The sequence below is a fragment of the Arachis hypogaea genome, chromosome 16, assembly GCF_003086295.3.
Source record: "Arachis hypogaea cultivar Tifrunner chromosome 16, arahy.Tifrunner.gnm2.J5K5, whole genome shotgun sequence".
NCBI classification, from domain to species: domain Eukaryota; kingdom Viridiplantae; phylum Streptophyta; class Magnoliopsida; order Fabales; family Fabaceae; genus Arachis; species Arachis hypogaea.
The window spans coordinates 11,736,248-11,758,108 of record NC_092051.1 but is presented as its reverse complement, the minus strand read 5'-3'; the positions used below and the strand labels follow the sequence as shown (position 1 = coordinate 11,758,108).

The 21,861-nt window shown below is 37.0% G+C and overlaps 1 protein-coding gene, 1 long non-coding RNA gene and 1 other non-coding gene across 4 annotated transcripts; 1 reads left to right on the top strand and 2 right to left on the bottom strand.

The window, feature by feature from the left end:
* Nucleotides 1–3,303: 3,303 nt before the first annotated feature.
* On the bottom strand, nt 3,304–3,411 carry LOC112760866 (small nucleolar RNA R71). Its single transcript, XR_003181284.1, has one exon. It is a non-coding gene; the product is annotated as a small nucleolar RNA R71 (small nucleolar RNA).
* A 12,436-nt stretch (nt 3,412–15,847) lies between these two features.
* On the top strand, nt 15,848–18,547 carry LOC112758589 (pectinesterase). The gene is made up of 2 exons (XM_025807296.3): nt 15,848–16,904; nt 17,635–18,547. Exons 1-2 carry the CDS (start codon nt 15,860–15,862, stop codon nt 18,327–18,329), a joined length of 1,740 nt encoding a protein of 579 aa, XP_025663081.1. The 5' UTR covers nt 15,848–15,859; the 3' UTR covers nt 18,330–18,547.
* Nucleotides 17,585–19,556, bottom strand: LOC140179681 (uncharacterized). 2 transcript variants are annotated; one of them, XR_011873460.1, is made up of 2 exons: nt 18,963–19,556; nt 17,585–18,325 (listed from the first exon to the last, which is right to left on the bottom strand). It is a non-coding gene; the product is annotated as an uncharacterized lncRNA (long non-coding RNA). The 2 variants fall into 2 exon arrangements; XR_011873461.1 differs by having other exon boundaries at nt 18,977–19,556.
* Nucleotides 19,557–21,861: the final 2,305 nt, after the last annotated feature.

The window sequence follows — 21,861 nt, the reverse complement described above, 5'->3', positions numbered from 1 at the left end:
CTCCCTTATGAACGCGTGCCTGACAAACACTTCTGTTCTACATGAAATAAGCTAGAATGAATATCTCTTAGATCTCCTAACCGGAATCTTCGTGGCGTAAGCTAGAATGATGGCGGCATTCAAGAGAATCCGGAAGGTCTAAACCTTGTCTGTGGTATTCCGAGTAGGATTCAATGATTGAATGACTGTGACGAGCTCCTAACTCGCGATTGCAGGGCGTTAGTGACAGACGCAAAAGGATAGTAAATCCTATTCCGGCATGATCGAGAACCGACAGATGAATAGCCGTGCCGTGACAGGGTGCGTGAGCATATTATTCACTGAGAGGATAAGATGAAGCCATTGACAAGGGTGATGCCTCCAGACGATTAGCCGTGTCGTGACAGGGCATTGGATCATTTTCCCGTGAGATGACCGAAAGTAGCCATTGACAGTGGTGATGTATCACATAAAGCCAGCCATGGAAAGGAGTAAGATTGATTGGATGAAGATAGCAGGAAAGCAGAGGTTCAGAGGAACGAAAAGCATCTCCATTCGCTTATCTGAAATTCCTACCTATGATTTACATAAGTACCTCTATCCCTATTCTATTATTTAATATTCGAAAACACCATTATCACTTTATATCTGCCTGACTGAGATTTACAAGGTGACCATAGCTTGCTTCATACCAACAATCTCCGTGGGATTCGACCCTTACTCACGTAAGGTATTACTTGGACGACCCAGTGCACTTGCTGGTTAGTTGTATCGAAGTTGTGACAATTATGAATTAAGATCAAAGCACCAAGCTTTGGAGCCATTACCAGGGATTGTTCGAGCCTGGACATCACAATTTCGTGCACCAAGTTTTTGGCGCCGTTGCCGGGGATTGTTTGAGTTTGGACAACTGACGGTTCATCTTGTTGCTCAGATTGGGTAACTTTCTTTTCGTTTTCTTTTCAAAAATTTTTCAAAAATTTTCCTTTTGTTTTCGAAAAAAAAAAAATTTTAAAATAAAAATGTTTTCAAAAATTTTATTCAAAATTTTTAAGAATGAATTCTAGTGTTTCATAAAGCATGTGAAGCCTGGCTGGCTGTAAAGCCATGTCTAAATTCCTTTGGACTGAGGCTTCCAACCATCAGCTCTTACACGACTGCAGGGTATGTCAGGCATGTCATGTCTGAATTACATGCTGAAGCTTGGCTGGCCATTGGCCATGTCTAGTGTTTTGGACCGGAGCTTTCTTTGAAAGCTTGGCTGGCTAGTGAGCCATGTCTAATTCCTGGACTGAAGCTTTAGACTAACAATGCAAGATTCCTGGAATTCATATTAAAAATTTTGGAATCCTTATTTTAAGACTATTTTCGAAAAATATAAAATAAAAATCCAAAAAAAATTAGAAAATCATAAAAATAAAAAATATTGTGTTTCTTGTTTGAGTCTTGAGTCACATTATAAGTTTGGTGTCACTTGCATATGCATCTAGCATTTTTCGAAAATATCATGCATTCATAGTGTTCTTCATGATCTTCAAGTTGTTCTTGGTAAGTCTTCTTGTTTGATCTTGATGATTTTTTGTTTTGTGTCTTTCCATGTTTATCATATGCATTCTTGAATTCTTAGTGTCTAAGCATTAAAGAATTCTAAGTTTGGTGTCTTGCATGTTTTCTTAGCATTAAAAATTTTTCAAAAATATGTGTCTATGATGTTCATCTTGACATTCATAGTGTTCTTGGTGTTCATCTTGACATTCATAGCATTCTTGCATGCATTCATTGTTTTGATCTAAAAATTTCATGCATTGCATAATTTTCATGTTTTTCATAAAAATTTCAAAAATCAAAAAAATATCTTTCCCTTTTTCTCATATCAAATTCGAAAATTTGGATTGACTTTTTCAAAATTTTTTAAAATCAAATTGTTTCTCATGAGTCAAATCAAATTTTCAATTTGAAAATCTTATCTTTTTCAAAATCTTTTTCAAAAATCAAATCTTTTTCAAAATTCTTAGTTATTTTCGAAAATTCCAAAAATATTTTTCAAAAATCTTTTTCTTATTTTTATACCAAATTTTCGAAAATAACATAATCAATTAATGTTTTGATTCAAAAATTTGAAGTTTGTTACTTACTTGTTAAGAAAGATTCAAACTTTAAGTTCTAGAATCATATCTTGTGATTTCTTATGAATCAAGTCATTAATTGAGATTTTAAAAATCAAATCTTTTTCAAAACTAATTTCTATCATATCTTTTCAAAAATATCTTCTTATCTTATCTTTTTCAAAAATATCTTTTAAAAATATCTTTCCTAACCTCCTAACTACTTATCTTTTCAAAATTGGTTTTCAAAATTTGTTTCAACTAACTAACTAACTTTTTGTTTGTTTCTTAACTTTTTCAAAACCACCTAACTAACTCTCTCTCTCAATTTTCGAAAATATCTTCCCCCTTTTTCAAAAATTTCTTTTTTTATTAACTAATTAATCTTATTTTTATTTTTAATTTTAAAAAAAAATTTCGAAAAAAAAATACTAACAATTTTCAAAAACCATTTTCGAAAATCACTAACTCTTTTTCAAAATAATTTTCGAAAATTATCCCTCCCCCATCTTATTCTATTTAATTCATTCATATCCTAACATCTCTTCCTCACATCATCACCAAATTCGAACCCCCTCCTCTATCTGTGTTCGAATTTCTTCTTCTTTTCTTCTACTAACAATAAGGAACCTCTTTACTGTGACATAGAGGATTCCTCTTCTTTTCTTTTTCTCTCCTCTTTCTTATGAGCAGGGACAGAGAAAAAGGCATTCTTGTTGAAGCTGATCCAGAACCTGAAAGGACTCTGAAGAGAAAATTAAGAGAAGCTAAATTACAACAATCCAGAGACAACTTGATTGAAAATTTCGAACAAGTAAAGGAGATGGCAGCCGAACCCAACAACAATGCAAGGAGAATGCTTGGTGACTTTACTACACCTAATTCCAATTTACATGGAAGAAGCATCTCCATTCCTGCCATTGGAGCAAATAATTTTGAGCGGAAACCTCAATTAGTTTCTCTGATGCAGCAGAACTGCAAGTTTCATGGACTTCCATCTGAAGATCCTTTTCAGTTCTTAACTGAATTCTTGCAGATATGTGATACTGTTAAGACTAATGGAGTAGATCCTGAAGTCTACAGGCTCATACTTTTTCCTTTTGCTGTAAGAGACAGAGCTAGATTATGGTTGGATTCTCAACCTAAAGACAGCCTGAACTCTTGGGATAAGCTGGTCACGGCTTTCTTAGCCAAGTACTTTCCTCCTCAAAAGCTAAGCAAGCTTAGAGCTGATGTTCAAACCTTCAGACAGAAAGAAGGTGAATCCCTCTATGAAGCTTGGGAAAGATACAAACAGTTGACCAAAAAGTGTCCTTCTGACATGCTTTCAGAATGGACCATCCTGGATATATTCTATGATGGTTTATCTGAGCTATCAAAGATGTCATTGGATACCTCTGCAGGTGGATCCATTCACCTAAAGAAAACGCCTGCAGAAGCTCAAGAACTCATTGACATGGTTGCTAATAACCAGTTCATGTACACTTCTGAAAGGAATCCTGTGAATAATGGGACGCCTATGAAGAAGGGAGTTCTTGAAGTTGATACTCTGAATGCCATATTGGCTCAGAATAAAATATTGACTCAGCAAGTCAATATGATTTCTCAGAGTCTGAATGGAATGCAAGCTGCATCCAACAGTACTCAAGAGGCTTCTTATGAAGAAGAAGCTTATGATCCTGAGAACCCTGCAATAGCAGAGGTAAATTACTTAGGTGAACCTTATGGAAACACCTATAACTCATCATGGAGAAATCATCCAAATTTCTCATGGAAGGATCAAAAGCCCCAACAAGGCTTTAATAATGGTGGAAGAAACAGGTTTAGCAATAGCAAGCCTTTTCCATCATCAACTCAGCAACAGACAGAGAACTCTGAACAAAATGCTTCTAATTTAGCAAATCTAGTCTCTGATCTATCTAAGGCCACTGTAAGTTTCATGAATGAAACAAGGTCTTCCATTAGAAATCTGGAAGCATAAGTGGGCCAGCTGAGTAAAAAGATCACTGAAATCCCTCCTAGTACTCTCCCAAGCAATACAGAAGAGAACCCAAAAGGAGAGTGCAAGGCCATTGATATAAGCGCCATGGCCGAACCTGTGAGGAGAGGAGAGGACGTGAATCCCAAGGAGGAAGACCTCCTGGGACGTCCAGTGGTCAATAAGGAGCTTCCCTCTGAGGAACCAAAGGACTCTGAGGCTCATCTAGAGACCATAGAGATTCCATTGAACCTCCTTATGCCCTTCATGAGCTCTGATGAGTATTCCTCTTCTGAAGAGAATGAGGATGTTACTGAAGAGCAAACTGCCAAGTTTCTTGGTGCAATCATGAAGCTGAATGCCAAATTATTTGGCATTGATGCTTGGGAAGTTGAACCTCCCTTGTTCATCAATGAACTAAGTGATCTGGATCAACTGACATTGCCTCAGAAGAGACAGGATCCTGGAAAGTTCATAATACCTTGTACCATAGGCACCATGATCTTTAAGGCTCTGTGTGACCTTGGTTCAGGAATAAACCTCATGCCCCTCTCTGTAATAGAGAAACTGGGAATCTATGGGGTGCAAGCTGCTAAAATCTCACTAGAGATGGCAGACAGCTCAAGAAAACAGGCTTATGGACAAGTAGAAGATGTATTAGTAAAGGTTGAGGGCCTTTACATACCTGCTGATTTCATAGTCCTGGATACTGGAAAGGAAGAGGATGAATCCATCATCCTAGGAAGACCTTTCCTGGCCACAGCAAGAGCTGTGATTGATGTTGACAGAGGTGAACTAGTCCTTCAATGGAATGAGGACTCCCTTGTGTTTACAACTCAAGGATCTCCCTCTGCAACCATGGAGAGGAAGCAGAAAAAGCTTCTCTCCAAGCAGAGTCAACCCAAGCCCCCACAGTCAAACTCTAAATTTGGTGTTGGGAGGCCACAACCAAACTCTAAGTTTAGTGTTGAACTCCCATATCCAAACTCTAAGTTTGGTGTTGGAGAGTTTCAACAAAGCTCTGCACATCTGTGAGGCTCCATGAGAGCCCACTGTCAAGCTATTGACATTAAAGAAGCGCTTGTTGGGAGGCAACCCAATGTTTATCTAATTCTTATTTTTATTGTTTTTCATGTTTTCTTAGGTTTATGATCATGTGGAGTCACAAAATAAATATAAAAATTGAAAATGGAATCAAAAACAGCAGAAGAAAAATCACACCCTGGAGGAGCATCTGCCTGGCGTTCAAACGCCAGAACAGAGCATAGTTCTGGCGCTGAACGCCCAGAATGGGAGCATCCTGGCGCTGAACGCCCAGAACAAGCATGGTTCTGGCGTTCAATGCCAGAAATGGCAGCAAATGGGCGTTGAACGCCCAAAATGGGCACCAACCTGGCGCTGAACGCCCAGAGTTGTGTGCAAGGGCATTTTGCATGCCTAAATTGGTGCAGGGATGTAAATGCCTTGACACCTCAAGATCTGTGGACCTCACAGGATCACCTCAGGATCTGTGGACCCCATAGGATCCCCACCTACCTCATCATCTCTCTTCCCATTCATGATCATCCCTTCTGTTTTCCATTTACCACTCACATCCATACAACCACTACCTTCAAAATTCAACATCTCTCTCCCACCCAATCCCACCCATATGGCCGAATACACACATCCATCCATCTCCTCCATATCTTCTTCTTCTTCTATTCTTTCTTCTTTTGCTCGAGGGCGAGCAACATTCTAAGTTTGGTGTGGTAAAAAGCATAGCTTTTTTGTTTTTCTCCATAACCATTGATGGCACCTAAGGCCAGAGAGGCCTCTAGAAAGAGGAAAGGGAAGACAAAAGCTTCCATCAAGGGTCTATAGCTCAGTGGTAGAACATTTGACTGCAAATCAAGAGATCCCTGAGACACCTCAGGGGATACATTTTCTTCCACACAATTATTGGAAGCAACTAAGGGTGGAACATCAAGAGCACTCCATCATCCTTCATGAAATCAGAGAAGATCTAAAAGCAATGAAGGAGGAGCAGCAAAGACAAGGAAGAGACATAGAAGAGCTCAAGGACATCACTAAGGTGGACTCATTCCTTGTTCTTACTTTCTCTGTTTTTCGTTTTCTATGTTATGTACTTATCTGTGTTTGTGTCTTCATTACATGATCATTAGTAGTTAGTAACTTTGTCTTAAAGTTATGAATGTCCTATGAATCCATCACCTCTCTTAAATGAAAAATGTTTTAATTCAAAAGAACAAGAAGTACATGAGTTTCGAATTTATCCTTGAACTTAGTTTAATTATATTGATGTGGTGACAATGCTTCTTGTTTTCTGAATGTATGCGTGAACAGTGCATATGTCTTTTGAAGTTGTTGTTTAAGAATGTTAAATATGTTGGCTCTTGAAAGAATGATGACTAGGAGACATGTTATTTGATAATCTGAAAAATCATAAAATGATTCTTGAAGCAAGAAAAAGCAGCAAAGAACAAAGCTTGCAGAAAAAAAAAAGAAGAAAAAAATAGGCGAAAAAAAATAGAAAGAAAAAGAAAAAGCAAGCAGAAAAAGCCAATAACCCTTAAAACCAAAAGGCAAGGGCAAATAAAAAGGATCCCAAGGCTTTGAGCATCAGTGGATAGGAAGGCCTAAAGGAATAAAATCCTGGTCTAAGCGGCTAAACCAAGCTGTCCCTAACCATGTGCTTGTGGCGTGTAAGTGTTAAGTGAAAACTTGAGACTGAGCGGTTAAAGTCAAGGTCCAAAGCAAAAAAAAAAAAAAAAGAGTGTGCTTAAGAACCCTGGACACCTCTAATTGGGGACTTTAGCAAAGTTGAGTCACAATCTGAAAAGGTTCACCCAATTATGTGTCTGTGGCATTTATGTATCCGGTGGTAATACTGGAAAACAAAGTGCTTAGGGCCACGGCCAAGACTCATAAAGAAGCTGTGTTCAAGAATCATCATACTGAACTAGGAGAGTCAATAACACTATTCGAAATCTGAAGTTCCAATAGATGCCAATAATTCTGAACCTCAATGGATAAAGTGAGATGCCAAAACTATTCAAGAGGCAAAAAGCTATAAGTCCCGCTCATATGATTGAAGCTCTGTTTCATTGATAGTTTGGAATTTATAGTATATTCTCTTCTTTTTATCCTATTTTGATTTTCAGTTGCTTGGGGACAAGCAACAATTTAAGTTTGGTGTTGTGATGAGCGGATAATTTATACGCTTTTTGACATTGTTTTTAGTATGTTTTTAGTAGGATCTAGTTACTTTTAGGGATGTTTTCATTAGTTTTTATGTTAAATTCACATTTCTGGACTTTACTATGAGTCTGTGTGTTTTTCTGTGATTTCAGGTATTTTCTGGCTGAAATTGAGGGACTTGAGCAGAAATCAGATTCAGAGGTTGAAAAAGGACTACTGATGCTGTTGGATTCTGACCTCCCTGCACTTAAAGTGGATTTTCTGGAGCTACAGAACTCGAAATGGCGCGCTTCCAATTGCGTTGGAAAGTAGACATCCAGGGCTTTCCAGCAATATATAATAGTCCATACTTTGGCCAAGAATAGACGACGTAAACTGGCGTTCAACGCCAGCCTTCTGCCCAAATCTGGCGTCCAGCGCCAGAAAAGGATCCAAAACCAGAGTTGAACGCCCAAACTGGCACAGAAACTGGCGTTCAACTCCACAAATGGCCTCTGCACGTGCTACACTTAAGCTCAGCCCAAACACACACCAAGTGGGCCCCGGAAGTGGATTTATGCATCAATTACTTACTCATGTAAACCCTAGTGACTAGTTTATTATAAATAGGACCTTTTACTATTGTATTAGGCATCTTTGGTCTCAGTTGTAATCCATTGTTCATCTTTGAACGCATTGTTCTTAGACCATGGGGGCTGGCCACACGGCCATGCCTGGACCTTTCACTTATGTATTTTCATACGGTAGAGTTTCTACACTCCATAGATTAAGGTGTGGAGCTCTGCTGTTCCTCAAAGATTAATGCAAAGTACTACTGTTTTCTATTCAATTTTTCTTATTTCGCTTCTAAGATATCCATTCACACCCAAGAACGTGATGAAGGTGATGATTATGTGTGACGCTCATCATCCTTCTCCCTTATGAACGCGTGCCTGACAAACACTTCTGTTCTACATGAAATAAGCTAGAATGAATATCTCTTAGATCTCCTAACCGGAATCTTCGTGGCGTAAGCTAGAATGATGGCGGCATTCAAGAGAATCCGGAAGGTCTAAACCTTGTCTGTGGTATTCCGAGTAGGATTCAATGATTGAATGACTGTGACGAGCTCCTAACTCGCGATTGCAGGGCGTTAGTGACAGACGCAAAAGGATAGTAAATCCTATTCCGGCATGATCGAGAACCGACAGATGAATAGCCGTGCCGTGACAGGGTGCGTGAGCATATTATTCACTGAGAGGATAAGATGAAGCCATTGACAAGGGTGATGCCTCCAGACGATTAGCCGTGTCGTGACAGGGCATTGGATCATTTTCCCGTGAGATGACCGAAAGTAGCCATTGACAGTGGTGATGTATCACATAAAGCCAGCCATGGAAAGGAGTAAGATTGATTGGATGAAGATAGCAGGAAAGCAGAGGTTCAGAGGAACGAAAAGCATCTCCATTCGCTTATCTGAAATTCCTACCTATGATTTACATAAGTACCTCTATCCCTATTCTATTATTTAATATTCGAAAACACCATTATCACTTTATATCTGCCTGACTGAGATTTACAAGGTGACCATAGCTTGCTTCATACCAACAATCTCCGTGGGATTCGACCCTTACTCACGTAAGGTATTACTTGGACGACCCAGTGCACTTGCTGGTTAGTTGTATCGAAGTTGTGACAATTATGAATTAAGATCAAAGCACCAAGCTTTGGAGCCATTACCAGGGATTGTTCGAGCCTGGACATCACAATTTCGTGCACCAGCCACCTCGCAGCCTGGTTCCAGGAAACACTTCTAACCACTCCAAACTAACCAAAACCCTATCAATTCGACTGCATGATTGCCCTCTGAACCAGGTGAACAAACGATCAGTGATTGCTAAGTCCACTAGCTCCATATCCTGGATCCATGATTTAAACTCTGCTGCAGGCACCGTCAAAGAATTAGCTCCCTTCCTCTCCTCCATATGAGTTATCTCATTGAAATCCCCCAGGTAGCAAAACGGGACTTGACATAACCCAGATAGGAAGCTCAACTCTTCCCACATAACAAGCTTTTTCGCCCTATCATGCGGACCATAAACTAGGCAAAAAGCACATGAAAAATTATTTTTAAGTAACACACCCTCCACACACAACCAACGACCTCCTTTATAGCAATTATTCATCTTAAATACCGTTTCATCCCACATCAATAACAGGCCTCCTGAAGCACCAACTGACCCAACAGACTCCCATTTAACAGCACCATTACCCCACAGTTGCACTATATCAAAGTTTGTCACAACCTCTTTCTTTGTCTCTATCAAGCCTAGCATATGTAATTTAAATTTTCTCCGAAAGTTCTTTAGCATGCTCAGTTTACCAACTCCCGCCAACCCCCTAATATTCCAGGAACTAAAATTCATTTTAAAGCACTTATACACACATTTTTCTGATTTTTCGGTCTACTCCATCGTGCTTTCTCCTTCTTCTTAGCCTGTTTTTTCTTCTGCGCAAGTGCCTCATTCTGTGCCTGCAGTATTGCCATTATGTTGTCTTCCTCATCATACTGCACAGCTCCAGATTCCACGGCAAGCTTCCATGCTTCCCGGTTTTCTTGCATTTCAGCAGCCCTTCTGTTATTGGACGTTTCCGGCTCGGCTTCGCTCCCTACATCACAGGGGTCATTCCACAAATCCGCTGAAGCTTCCCCCGTATCCCCCGATGCAGGATCTACAATTCCCCCAGAGCCCCGTGCGCCATTATCCTCCGCAAAACTCTCTTCTTCCGGACCATTTCACCGCTCTCCTAACCTACCCCGATTCAACGTTAGTTCCACACGTGGGTCTCCCAGACTTATTCCATCCCCTTCCATCTGACTGCACGTCATAGCCGTATGGCAGCCAGCACTGGTTCCAGCACAAGCCACCGCCGATTCCGTTTTCCCACCAGAGAGGATCGCCACCAACCCACCATCCATCTCCAATGTTCCCCTCGCATCAACCCCACCAGATCCGTTCCCCTGCTCCTGTTCCCCTGTTCTAGTTCGATCGATCCCCATCCCAACCCTTCGAGACTTCCTGCCCGAGGTACAAGTTAACAGTCCTAACGACCCCATCCTGACCCCACCGCCTCCAGGACGAGACACTGATGGAGCTTGGCCTCCTACTGCAGGAGCCGCCATCGCGCCAACACCCTCCAACATTAAGGGCCAGCCACCTGTACCATATGGGTGCGCCGCATTCTCCGACCCGAGGGTTATGCAGGCCTCCCTTCTTCTTCCCACGATGAGCACGCCGGCGCTGCCAAGGTCTCTCACGCTATCAACACAACACATCTCCTGGGCGTCACTTTCCCCAACCCGACCTGATCGAGATCTCCCCTTCTCATTGCCTCCATTCTGCTCCATTTCAGATCCATTAGTGAGACACAACCCCAACCCAGCATTAGTCTCAGCGTATGGGCCTTGGGTGTTTGGGTCCAAGCCGTCTTCAATTTCCTTAGGTAACCCCATTTGGGCCCTGGGCCTATTACACTTGTCACCAGCCCCATTAGCACTCAACCCCACCTGAACCTTGCTTGTGACCTCACCCACAGCCAGCACCCTATCCTTATCATAATCCCAGGACTGAGTCCTTTCTGACGTATCTACGGCAAGATCAGCCATTTCCTTTCTAGGAGAAAAATCCGCACTCCTTGCCGTTGCAATTTTCAAATTCAAGAAACCGTTGCTCCATTCGTTCAAAATCTCGGACTGAATTACAGCTCTACCCTCTTGTATCTCTTCCACCCTATTCGGCAGGGCCACCATCTCGGCCGTCGTGTCCCAACCCCCCAACTTCATAGGAGTTCGATGACGGCCAGCCTTACTGGCAAAGTTCTCATCCTGCCATTCCACAGCATCATGAGTCATGCCCCCCGAGGAGCCATACGCATCCTTGCCCACCTCCACCTCCGTAACAAACACGTCGAAGCCAGATGACCCTATAGTTAGTCGAAGCCTTGCAGAAATAGAATCAAATCTCCATGTATCGATCAACACGTGTCCAGCCCGGAATGACGTGGCTGAGTGTCTTCCATCATCACAATCCACCACTTCACCCCACTGGGCACCAATTGCACGGAACGTATCTGCAGTCCAAGCATGCAGCGGGACACCATAACACGCAATCCACACTCTTCTCCTGTCACACCATTCCTGTTCATGACAGCGGCACACACGATGAAAAGACTGTCGGAGTCCGTCCTCATAGCTTTCCAGCACCTCCTCCACGCTCCCGGCATTATCAAAAATCAACAAGGCTTTGTACCTCCCCAAGTCACAGATTTGAACAACGTGCGGCCATACCTTCCGGATGAAGTTGTTCAAAGATCGAAAGTCAATTGCTCTCATGGCGCTCCCAACAACACTCCTATTCAGCCAGACCAAATTATCCTTTGCTACAGATACCTCCAGCCCCTTCGTCTCCACCAACCTCGGACCCTCCTCGAGCGTATGTGTTGAAGTGTCCAAAGATGTCAGTCCTTTCCCATGGTCTCTGGTCTCAGGTGGCGTAATTTCACCTGCGCGCTCCCTTACGTCAGCATTGACCCCCAGCTGCTGATGCTGGATCCTTCTCCCAGCCACCACCGCAGCTATAGCTCTCCGTCCCTTAGAATCGTCTCTCCTATATTTGGCCTCTCCTACAAAGATCTCCGACCCCCTTAGTCGCATGTGATTCATTTCTGCGATTACTTTCAGAGTTCCTCCTTTCGTAGTATACCGTATGAACGTGAAGAGGTAAACCATCTCATTCCTCATCTTCCTTGAAAGATAGATATCGTTAATCCTCCCCGTCCAAAAAAACAGGTCAAATAACTCCCGTTTAGAAATGTCACACGATAATTTGTCCACAAAGATGCTGAATGAATCCCGTTCTAGACGAACGTACTCCTCTCGATTCCAAACTCTTGGGTCCTTCTCTAATCTGGAAGAAAGTCTAAACCTACCCTGCTCGGTGTTTCCCCACCCTACTCTCTTTCGCCTGCAGTCACTCATTCTTCACCCTTGGTTTATATTTATTTTAGTTTTTATATCTATCGTAGCATTAACTTTATTTAAGGGTAATGCTAGGTAGACAAAAAAAAAAACCAGAACTTACATTATTTAACATTAATTAATTATCGCAACAATTAATAAATGTTAAATAAGGTAAGTTATGGCTGTTTTTGGCTGATTTTCTTTGGTTACCAAACATTTCCCTTATTTAATTATAAAAGAGAAAAAGAATGGAAAGAGTAAGAATTTTAAGTTGCTCTCAAAGTAACTAATAATTAATTAATTATAAACTTGTGAGACCAATTAGCTTTCAAATTAAATGCGGGTTTGATCGGTTCAACTTTCAAAGAGATCAGATATCAAAGAAATTCTTCTACACTTATACCAAAAAAAAAAAAAAAATCTCCTACACCAAAATTTAAGCAATTGATGGTTACATGCTAACATACAACTAGACCGGCGTATTCTAGTATCAAGCGGCTGGTTGGTTTAAACTTTAAAGCCTTTGGTTTATTTAACTTTTTTTTAAAATAAAAAAAATAATTAAGTAGTATATTAAAAATAAAATTCATATACCGGTTTCGTTAAGAATTAATTAGGGGTGAAATCAATTCCAACGAACTAGTTAAAAAAACAGGTCTATTATAAAATAAAATAAAAAATAAAAGAGAATTGACTTAATTAACTTATACTATAATTAGTTTTCTAGATTTTTACTTTACATAATTATATATATAGGTTTGACTCTTTCAAAGTGTACCAGTTTGTAAAGTGCCGTCAATAAAATTCCTGTTAGATGTAATTGAGCAATGTACTATGTATTCATAAGGAAATTGTATATTTCATAAGGAATTTGTAATGTTTTTTTTTTTTTAATTACTGAATTGTTGTTACTTATCATGGCCAATATTACATGCATGTTACTCGATCATATGAGATACATACGATAGAAACTTATATTAGAATGACAATGATACAAGCTGTATCTTTGTGAAATCAACATTCCCTCATACTTGGTTACATTGTCTTTATTATCCGTCTATTGAAACCCCAAAGTTGACAAAAACTCGATCGTATCATCAATCATTTATCCAATTAAAATATGTGAACCTTCGTAGTAAACTACTTTCCAATTTTTTACGTATGGTCTATGGATCAGTTATCGAAGAGTATAGTTGGCATTGACTGCGTTCAAGTTGGCCATGCCACATGCATCAAGTAAGGGAATGTAAATTCTATCTAGCTAGTTGACTTTAATTTTCCAATATATATATATATTCACAACCTTAGCTTCCATTTGCATATGAGATATATAGATGTGTTTTACATCTGGCTAGCTATATTAAACATCAACATGAGAAATCATAAAGTATAATTTTTATTCTATTTTTATATTGTACAGACCATTGACATTTCTTTTTAATTTTTTTTCACTAAATTATTTCCTTTGGTAAAAGTTTGGGCTGAGGAGAAAGTGTCTATTTTCATATTTGAAGCACTCATTTTAGCAGGACAGAATGTATCAGTCATCTTTGGACTGTTATATAGAATAATACCATAACTTACAAACAAATATTAATTAAACTACCGGCCTAATTAAAACATATCTAATAAAATATTTTACTAACTAATAAAATTCTACCTCCAAGTAAAATACTTAATCAAGTTTAACTAAATTATTATAACAATTTTTTAAATTATATGTCTCATTCTTCTTCTCATTCTCCTTTTCCTTCTCCTTCTCCTTTTCTATTTTTTTTTTCTTCTCCTCCGATCCTCTTCCTTCTCCTTCTTCTTCTTTCAAATTCGCACACGCAAGTTTTCCTCCTCCTCTTCCTCCTCCTCATTCTTTCCCAATCTTGCGTCTTCTTCTTTTTCTTTTCCTTTTTTGTTATTGTCACCGCCAATAACATCAACATTTTACTAACATGCATCTTTATTAGTTCTGATTTTTTCTATTGCCATCATTAAATAATTTCGGTTCATTTCTTAGTTTATTTCGATTTATTTGTGTGTTAATTGAAGTTCACTTTATACTAATGATATGTATTGACTAAATTTTTTTATTTTTTACATAATTTTTTAACTGTTTGTTCAAATCTGAATTGAATTCGATTCATTTGTGAATTAAGTTAGGTTCACTTGATATTACTTTTAAGTATTCACCAAATTTGTTATTCCTTAAGAAATTCGGTTCATCTCTTAGTTTAATTGAGTCCATTTGCATGCAGAAATAAAATGAAATGTATTTTTCTTACTGATTGAATGTTTATCACGTTTTGTTCAAATCTGAATCGAATTTGGTTAATTTAGAAATTGAGTTAGGTTCACTTGATTCTACTTTTAAGTATTCACCAAATCTGTTATTCCTTAAGAAATTTGGTTCATCTCTTAGTTTAACTGAGTTCATTTGCATGCAGAAATGAATTGAAATGTGCTTTTCTTACTGATTGAATGTTTATCACGTTTTGTTCAAATCTAAATTGAATTCGGTTCATTTGGAAATTGAGTTAGGTTCACTTGATTCTACTTTTAAGTATTTACCAAATCTGTTATTTCTTAAGAAATTTGGTTCATTTCTTAGTTTAACTAAGTTCATTTGCATGCAGAAATGAATTGAAATGTGATTTTCTTGCTGATTGAATGTTTATTAATTACTTTTTGTTCAAATCTGAACCAAATTCAATTCATTTGTGAATTGAGTTAGGTTCACTTGATACTATTGTTAAGTATTTATCAAATTTGAACCGAACTCGGTTCATTTCTGGATCAAAATGAACCTCAATTAAAAGGAGAAAAATTAAAGAAAAAAACATAGCAACAATAAAAAAATGACGAGTGAGAGAAAACACGCAAAAAAGAAGAAGGAGGAAGGCAAAGAAGAAAAAGAAAGAAGAAGAAGGAATGCGAAGATAAAGAAAGAAGAAAGCGAAAAAAAGAAGGAAGAACGCGAATACAAAGACAAAGAAGCTTTATTAAAATGTGCATATGTACAAGCAGATATAATAAAAATAGTTTTTGCTGAATTTGGCCTACTTGGTTGGATTTAAATAAAAAAATACTTGGAGTGTAGTTGGGTTAATATTGAGAAAGGCAAGTTGGGCATGTTTTGTAATGTTCTATCGGTTAAATAACTTACTGTAACCAGATTAAAGAACCAAACTGCTTGAATTATTCTCTTAACTTCTTTTTTATTTTTTTATAAGAAGAAAGCCAACTGTTTCTCTTAGAGTGTTAGGCACATATGTTGATGGGTAACTTATATGTATTATTTCTGGGTATATTTATCTTCTACACTTTTTGTTATTTTTTTAACTAAAAATTATCAATAGAAAATTAAAAAAAATTAAAAATATTTTTTATACCATAAAAAAGAATGTGTATAAAAGATATATATGTACAGAAAAAGTAGCACAAATATCATTTTTCTTTATTTGTAAATTATATGTTATTATAGTATTATTACAAATATTGAATTCTTGCACTAATGAGTTCAATAACAAGAAAAAATTGTTAGTCCTTGCTCGCCTATATAAGAGGCTCAACCACTAGCAGTGTGCTATCATCTTTAATTAGCTTATGAATCCAAATTCAATAGTAATGGCTTTGAAAAACTTGTCCATTATTATTTTGCTCTTTGTTAATTCCCTTATTGTCCTTTCCATCTTCCCTACATTATCCATAGCTGCTAACCAGAAATCAGTTCCCATAGTTTCCCCACAAACCATATGCAAGTCCACTCTATACCCTTCTTACTGCGAAAACGTGTTTGCTAATCAAAATGGCACCGTTTTCGACTATGGCCGCATTTCCATTCGAAAATCCCTATCCCAGTCCCGCAAGTTCTTGAACTCACTTGATTCATATCTTGAAAAGAAATCTTCTTTATCTCAACCCACAATTAGCACTCTCCAAGATTGTAAGTTTCTCACTGAGTTAAGCTTTGAATACTTATCAAACGCCCTTGACACCGTTGAAAAAGCCAGCGATGTTCTTCCAACATCACAAGCCGATGATGCACACACCGTCCTCAGTGCTGTCTTGACTAATCAACAAACTTGTTTAGATGAAGTTATAAGTCTAACCACTGCTTCTGATCAGAGAGTTAAGGATGATATCTCGTCCTCACTCTCTGATTATTTGAAGCTTCTCAGTGTCTCCCTTGCCCTCTACAAGGAGGGGTGGGTTCCTGAGAAGAAAATCTCAACCTTGTTAGAACACAAAGGAAGACACTTGGAGTTTCGTAACGGCCATTTACCATTGAAGATGTCGAGTAGAGTACGCGAAATTTACGATTCTGCCATTGGACGACACGGTAGAAAACTGCTGAGCGTGGACGACAGTGAAAATTACGTTCTGGTGAGTGACATTGTGGTTGTTAGCCAGGATGGAAGTGGAAACTTCACGACCATCAACGACGCCATTGGCGCAGCACCGAATAACACCGATGGTAGCAATGGCTACTTCCTCATCTTCATCACTGAGGGTGTGTATCAAGAGTATGTTTCTATAGCCAAAAACAAGAAGTACTTGATGATACTTGGAGAAGGAATCAACCGAACAATTATCACAGGTGATCACAATGTCGTGGACGGTTCTACAACATTCAACTCAGCAACATTTGGTAATTTAGCGAAACCCAATTCACTCTTCAATTGTTTCATAAATTTAAAGAGCTCTCTTATCCATTTTAAATACACTTTGTCATAAAATTATAAATTGATAAAAAAACAGAGGAAGTATAGGAAGTCAATGGAATATCTATACAATATGTACAATACAATATGTATAATGGGATATAGAGATGTTTGATTCAGTAGGATATTTATTATCCCTGATATTCGGATGGTTATTATTTGGGATAGTACGAGTGTATTGTGTTTGAGAAATTAGTAGTATTTTATCTTTGATGTTCATTTTTTAACTCATATTGGACCAAATAAAGGAAAAGTCTAGGGGCAGCAACTTTGTTAAATTCTAGCCAGCATGTAACCAGCAAAGAAAAGTGAGCAATTGGATGAAATCTCACACCAATCTCATACAATTCAAACCATCATTGATGGCTATTTGATGACTATAAGTCACAAAAGTTGCTGGCCTCCTAACATTCCTCCCAAATAAATAGCCCATTGTACACATTGTACAAATACTCAATTGATAATATAAATGATTATATTATTAATATTTTTTATTTGTCTTAGATTATTTTTTACTTTTTTAAAAATTACTAAAAATTGATCTCTTAATTTTCAAATATAAAATTTTGATACTAAATTATAAAATTATTTACCTTAAAAATTTAAATTAAAAAAATAATATAAATAATTATATTTTTAACGCAATTTAATTTACAGCTGTAGTGGCACAAGGGTTTGTAGCAGTCAACGTAACATTTCGCAACACTGCGGGGCCAAGCAAGCACCAGGCAGTTGCAGTTAGAAATGGAGCAGATTTGTCCACTTTCTATAGCTGCAGCTTTGAAGCCTATCAAGACACGTTGTACACACATTCTCTAAGGCAATTCTACCGCGAATGCGATATTTATGGCACAGTTGACTTCATATTTGGAAACGCTGCAGTGGTTTTCCAAAGCTGCAACTTGTATCCCCGTCTTCCCATGAGTGGACAATTCAATGCCATCACTGCTCAAGGTCGAACCGATCCAAACCAAAACACAGGCACTTCCATACACAATTCCACCATAACAGCTGCCGGTGATTTGGCCGCGGTGGTTGGAAGCGTGAAAACGTACCTTGGGAGGCCATGGAAGGAGTATTCGACCACGGTTTATACGTTATGTTTGATGGATAGTTTGATTGATCCTTCTGGTTGGAGTATATGGAGTGGAGACTTTGCATTGAGCACTTTGTATTATGCGGAGTATAATAACGGTGGAGGTGGTTCAAACACCACAAATAGAGTGACGTGGCCTGGTTATCACGTTTTAAACAACGCTGCTGATGCAACTAATTGGACCGTCTCTAACTTCTTGGGTGGGGATAGTTGGCTGCCTCAAACTGGTGTCCCTTACTTGAGTGGATTGTTCTAGTTACAACATAATTATATTCGGTTACTACACATTTATATCATCAGGGGAAAAAAAAGTTAACTATTCTCTTAAAAGTTCTTGTGTTGCATATGCTAGGTTGCGAAAATCGAATTGGTCAATAAATCGATAAAATGATTAATTTAACGATTCAATCGAACTTTAATGGAAGTTCAACCGATATAATTAAATATAAAATAAAATTATTAAAAATTTTATTTTTAAAAATAAAAATTTATAATTAGCAATCATCATAAATATAAATTTACACAAATTAAATATAGTTAACAACACTAACAACACATTAATAAAAATAGTTTCTGAATTTATATAATTTTTAGTCATATCAACAAATCAACAACACATGGAGTCACAAAAAAAAATCAACAACACATGTAATATCAAAACACAATCAATAATTACCTCCAGAAGTTCAGAAGACAAATTCAAAATGTAAAATCCATTACAACCAGACAATAAAATTAAAAATTAACAAAAAATTAGCAAAATACCATCAACAATCAAGAATATTATTTTAAAAAAATTAACTCATAACCAAAAAAATTCACTCAAAGTCAGAAGAGTAATGGAGTTAAACAACCGTCGAAAGATGAATGTGAAAGTAAAGGTTGCTACAGTGAGTAAGTAACTGTGAGAGAGAGAGACAGAGAGCTTGAAGAGAGAGACGCGATGGCCAGAAGAAGAGCTCCGAGCAGAGACGGGCTTGATGACGAGGGCGGAGGCAGGCTTGACGACAGTGGCTCCGAGCAGATCTGGTGACAGAGGAACGTCGCCAGAGACAAGAATCGAGCAACCACGAGCAGACGACGAGAATAGGGCGAGGAGAAAAGTAACGTTGAGCGATGACAGCACCCTCCCGACGAGGAGAAGAGTTCGACAATAAAGAGTGGATAGTGACTGGGTACTGCTCCAAGGAGATTTGGAACTGGATTCTTCACTCCAGTCTCTAGAGTTTTCACTTTTCAGAGAGAAAGAGAAGGGTAAGATGGTGGTATAGTAGCGGTTAGGGTTCCTTAATGTTCAGGAAATTTTTTTTTCTATATATATAATGTTGGAAAAGTATATGGAACCAAAAGGTAATCAGCCAAAAAGTAAACAAAACCGTTTAATTAGAATCACTTTTTGAATAATATGTTTGAAAACTGCTCCTGGGATCACGGAGCACAAACCAAAACCCGATTTTTCATGGAGCCCAAACACATTTTGGCTGGTTTTTGGCTGATATGCTTTTGGTTCCCTAATTGTTCTCTATAATATTAAAACGGCGACGTTTTGAGTCTAGCCTTGAATAGAAAATTTTTAAAAAAATTGGCCAGTTCCAATGGTTAATTATTGGTTCAGTTGATTTTTTTATTAATTTTTTGTCAAACCATTTTAAAAATCAACCGAATCGACTATACGACCGATTTTTGAATAATCCGATTGATCCGGCTTGTCCAATTCGATTTTTAGAACTATGGCACCTGCTATCTTGCATACATGGTACGGTTCTCTTTTGTATTTTCACATTATAAAAAGTATATGAATAATTAAAAATATTTGATAATAAATTAATCAAAAATAGTCTAAATTTATTTTATTTAGTATTTATTAATTATTATTTGGATGGATGCCTTTGCTGTGGAGAAGGCTTTTCTTTCAAGTCTTGTTTTTCTTTGATCGCCTAGGCTACGTTTGTTTCTGAGAACAAGACAGGATAAGACACTGAGAATAGGATAGGACAAGACATTGATGAACAGAAACACAAAATTTTGTGTTCTTGTATTATGTTTGGTGATAATTTAGAACAAATTATAAAAATTTAATTTATTTTCATTTTTTTTCATTTAAAAAATTTGAGATGAAAAATATAATAATAAAAAAATATAATTATGAAAAATTAACAAAAATAATAAAAAAAATGAAAAATAAGTTATATCCCTTGTTAGTGTCTCGGTTTCCTTTCTATCAGGATGGACACAAAATACATTAATTCAGTATTTCTGGACACACTGTGTCCATGTCTCTTCTGTCAAACATAATTTTGTGTCTATGTCTATGTCTCACTGTCCTATCTTTGTAAACAAACTCAACCCTAAATCCTTGACTTGAACACTTCGCGGGCTGCGTGCTTATCTTGTGCGACAACACTGTAGCTCTTCTAGGCGGACAGCAGTGCCAACAATTTAGGTGTTGGAGGAGTAAGGGCTTTTAACTTAGAAAGACCACGGTGTTAGAGAATCAGTGAATGGGGAAATAATGATAGTCAAAGGGAGGTAGCAGCCTAAGCTTCTTAGGCTTGGTACAGAAACTCTTTTTTCTAATAATTAATAAATACTAAATAAAATAAATTTTGGCTAATTATTTTTTTGTTTATCTAACGTAATCGACGGATAATAACTGCGGCTAAGCTCTTGTTTTATTTAAGTTAGTAAATTATGGTAATCACGTACATATGCTAGATGCGTTGCTTTTATATTAGCGGTTCGTTTTATGTATGGATCCCACTAGGGAGATAATGGACTATTTGTACAATGTGTACAATGGGACACAATGGACTATTGAGTTACAATGAGAAAAAGTAACACTAATGATTATATTTTTAATACTCTCTAAACTTTCATTGTACACATTATATAAATATTCCATTGGCTCCTTATACTTTCCCTTTATGTATTTATTCTAAATTCTATCTTTAGGTGAATATTTTCAATAACAGATATTGTATTAGATCAATTTAGTTTTTAGTGAAAAATAATTTAAATATATATATTTTTAAAATATTATATCACCAATAAAATTTATTATTTTTATTAATATTTAATTTTAAATATAAAAATTAAATTTTAAATTTTATTGATATAAAAATAAAGTATTAATACAAAGTATTAACTAATATTAATCAATCTTAATTTTTTTTTTTACATAGGACTTTTTTTTTTATTTATCTTCTTTTTTGCCCGCACTTGTCAAGATACAATTTTAATTCTAAAAACGTATTACCGACTTTATTAAGATTAAGAAACAGATTGACTGCGGAATTGGTCTAAGGAATGAATGGTAAGGCTGGTGACGGCGGCCTGAGTGGCTGAGTTGACAAGATCTGATGTAAAATATGGGTTAAAAGTATGTTGTTAGATTACTAAATTAAAGAAATTAAGTTAATATATGGTTAAAAAAATAGTCAAAAATAATAAATTTTACTAGTTTTATAATATTTTTTATAATATATTTTTAACTTATATTTTTAAATATTGTTAACGAAGTGGTGACCAAAAATAATAATTCGATTGATTCTTTAGTATCTTTAAAAAAATCAAAAATTAATATTGTTTATCAATATTAGTTAATATTTTGGATTAATATCTTATTTTTATATTATTAAAATTTTATTTTAAAAATTAAGATTTAGAATTTAATTTTTAATATTTAAAATTAGTGAAATATTTGTTAAAAATATTATATTTTATTGGTCAGCTAGCATTAAATTCATTAATCATAATAATATCAGATTATTAATTGGTTTCTATTTAAA

What these genes read in the sequence shown, in the direction of transcription:
- LOC112758589 (XM_025807296.3), top strand. Translation starts at nt 15,860, where the DNA reads ATGAATCCAAATTCAATAGTAATGGCTTTGAAAAACTTGTCCATTATT. An exon ending in ATTCAACTCAGCAACATTTG is followed by an intron (nt 16,905 to 17,634) that starts GTAATTTAGCGA and finishes TTTAATTTACAG; the next exon opens with CTGTAGTGGCACAAGGGTTT.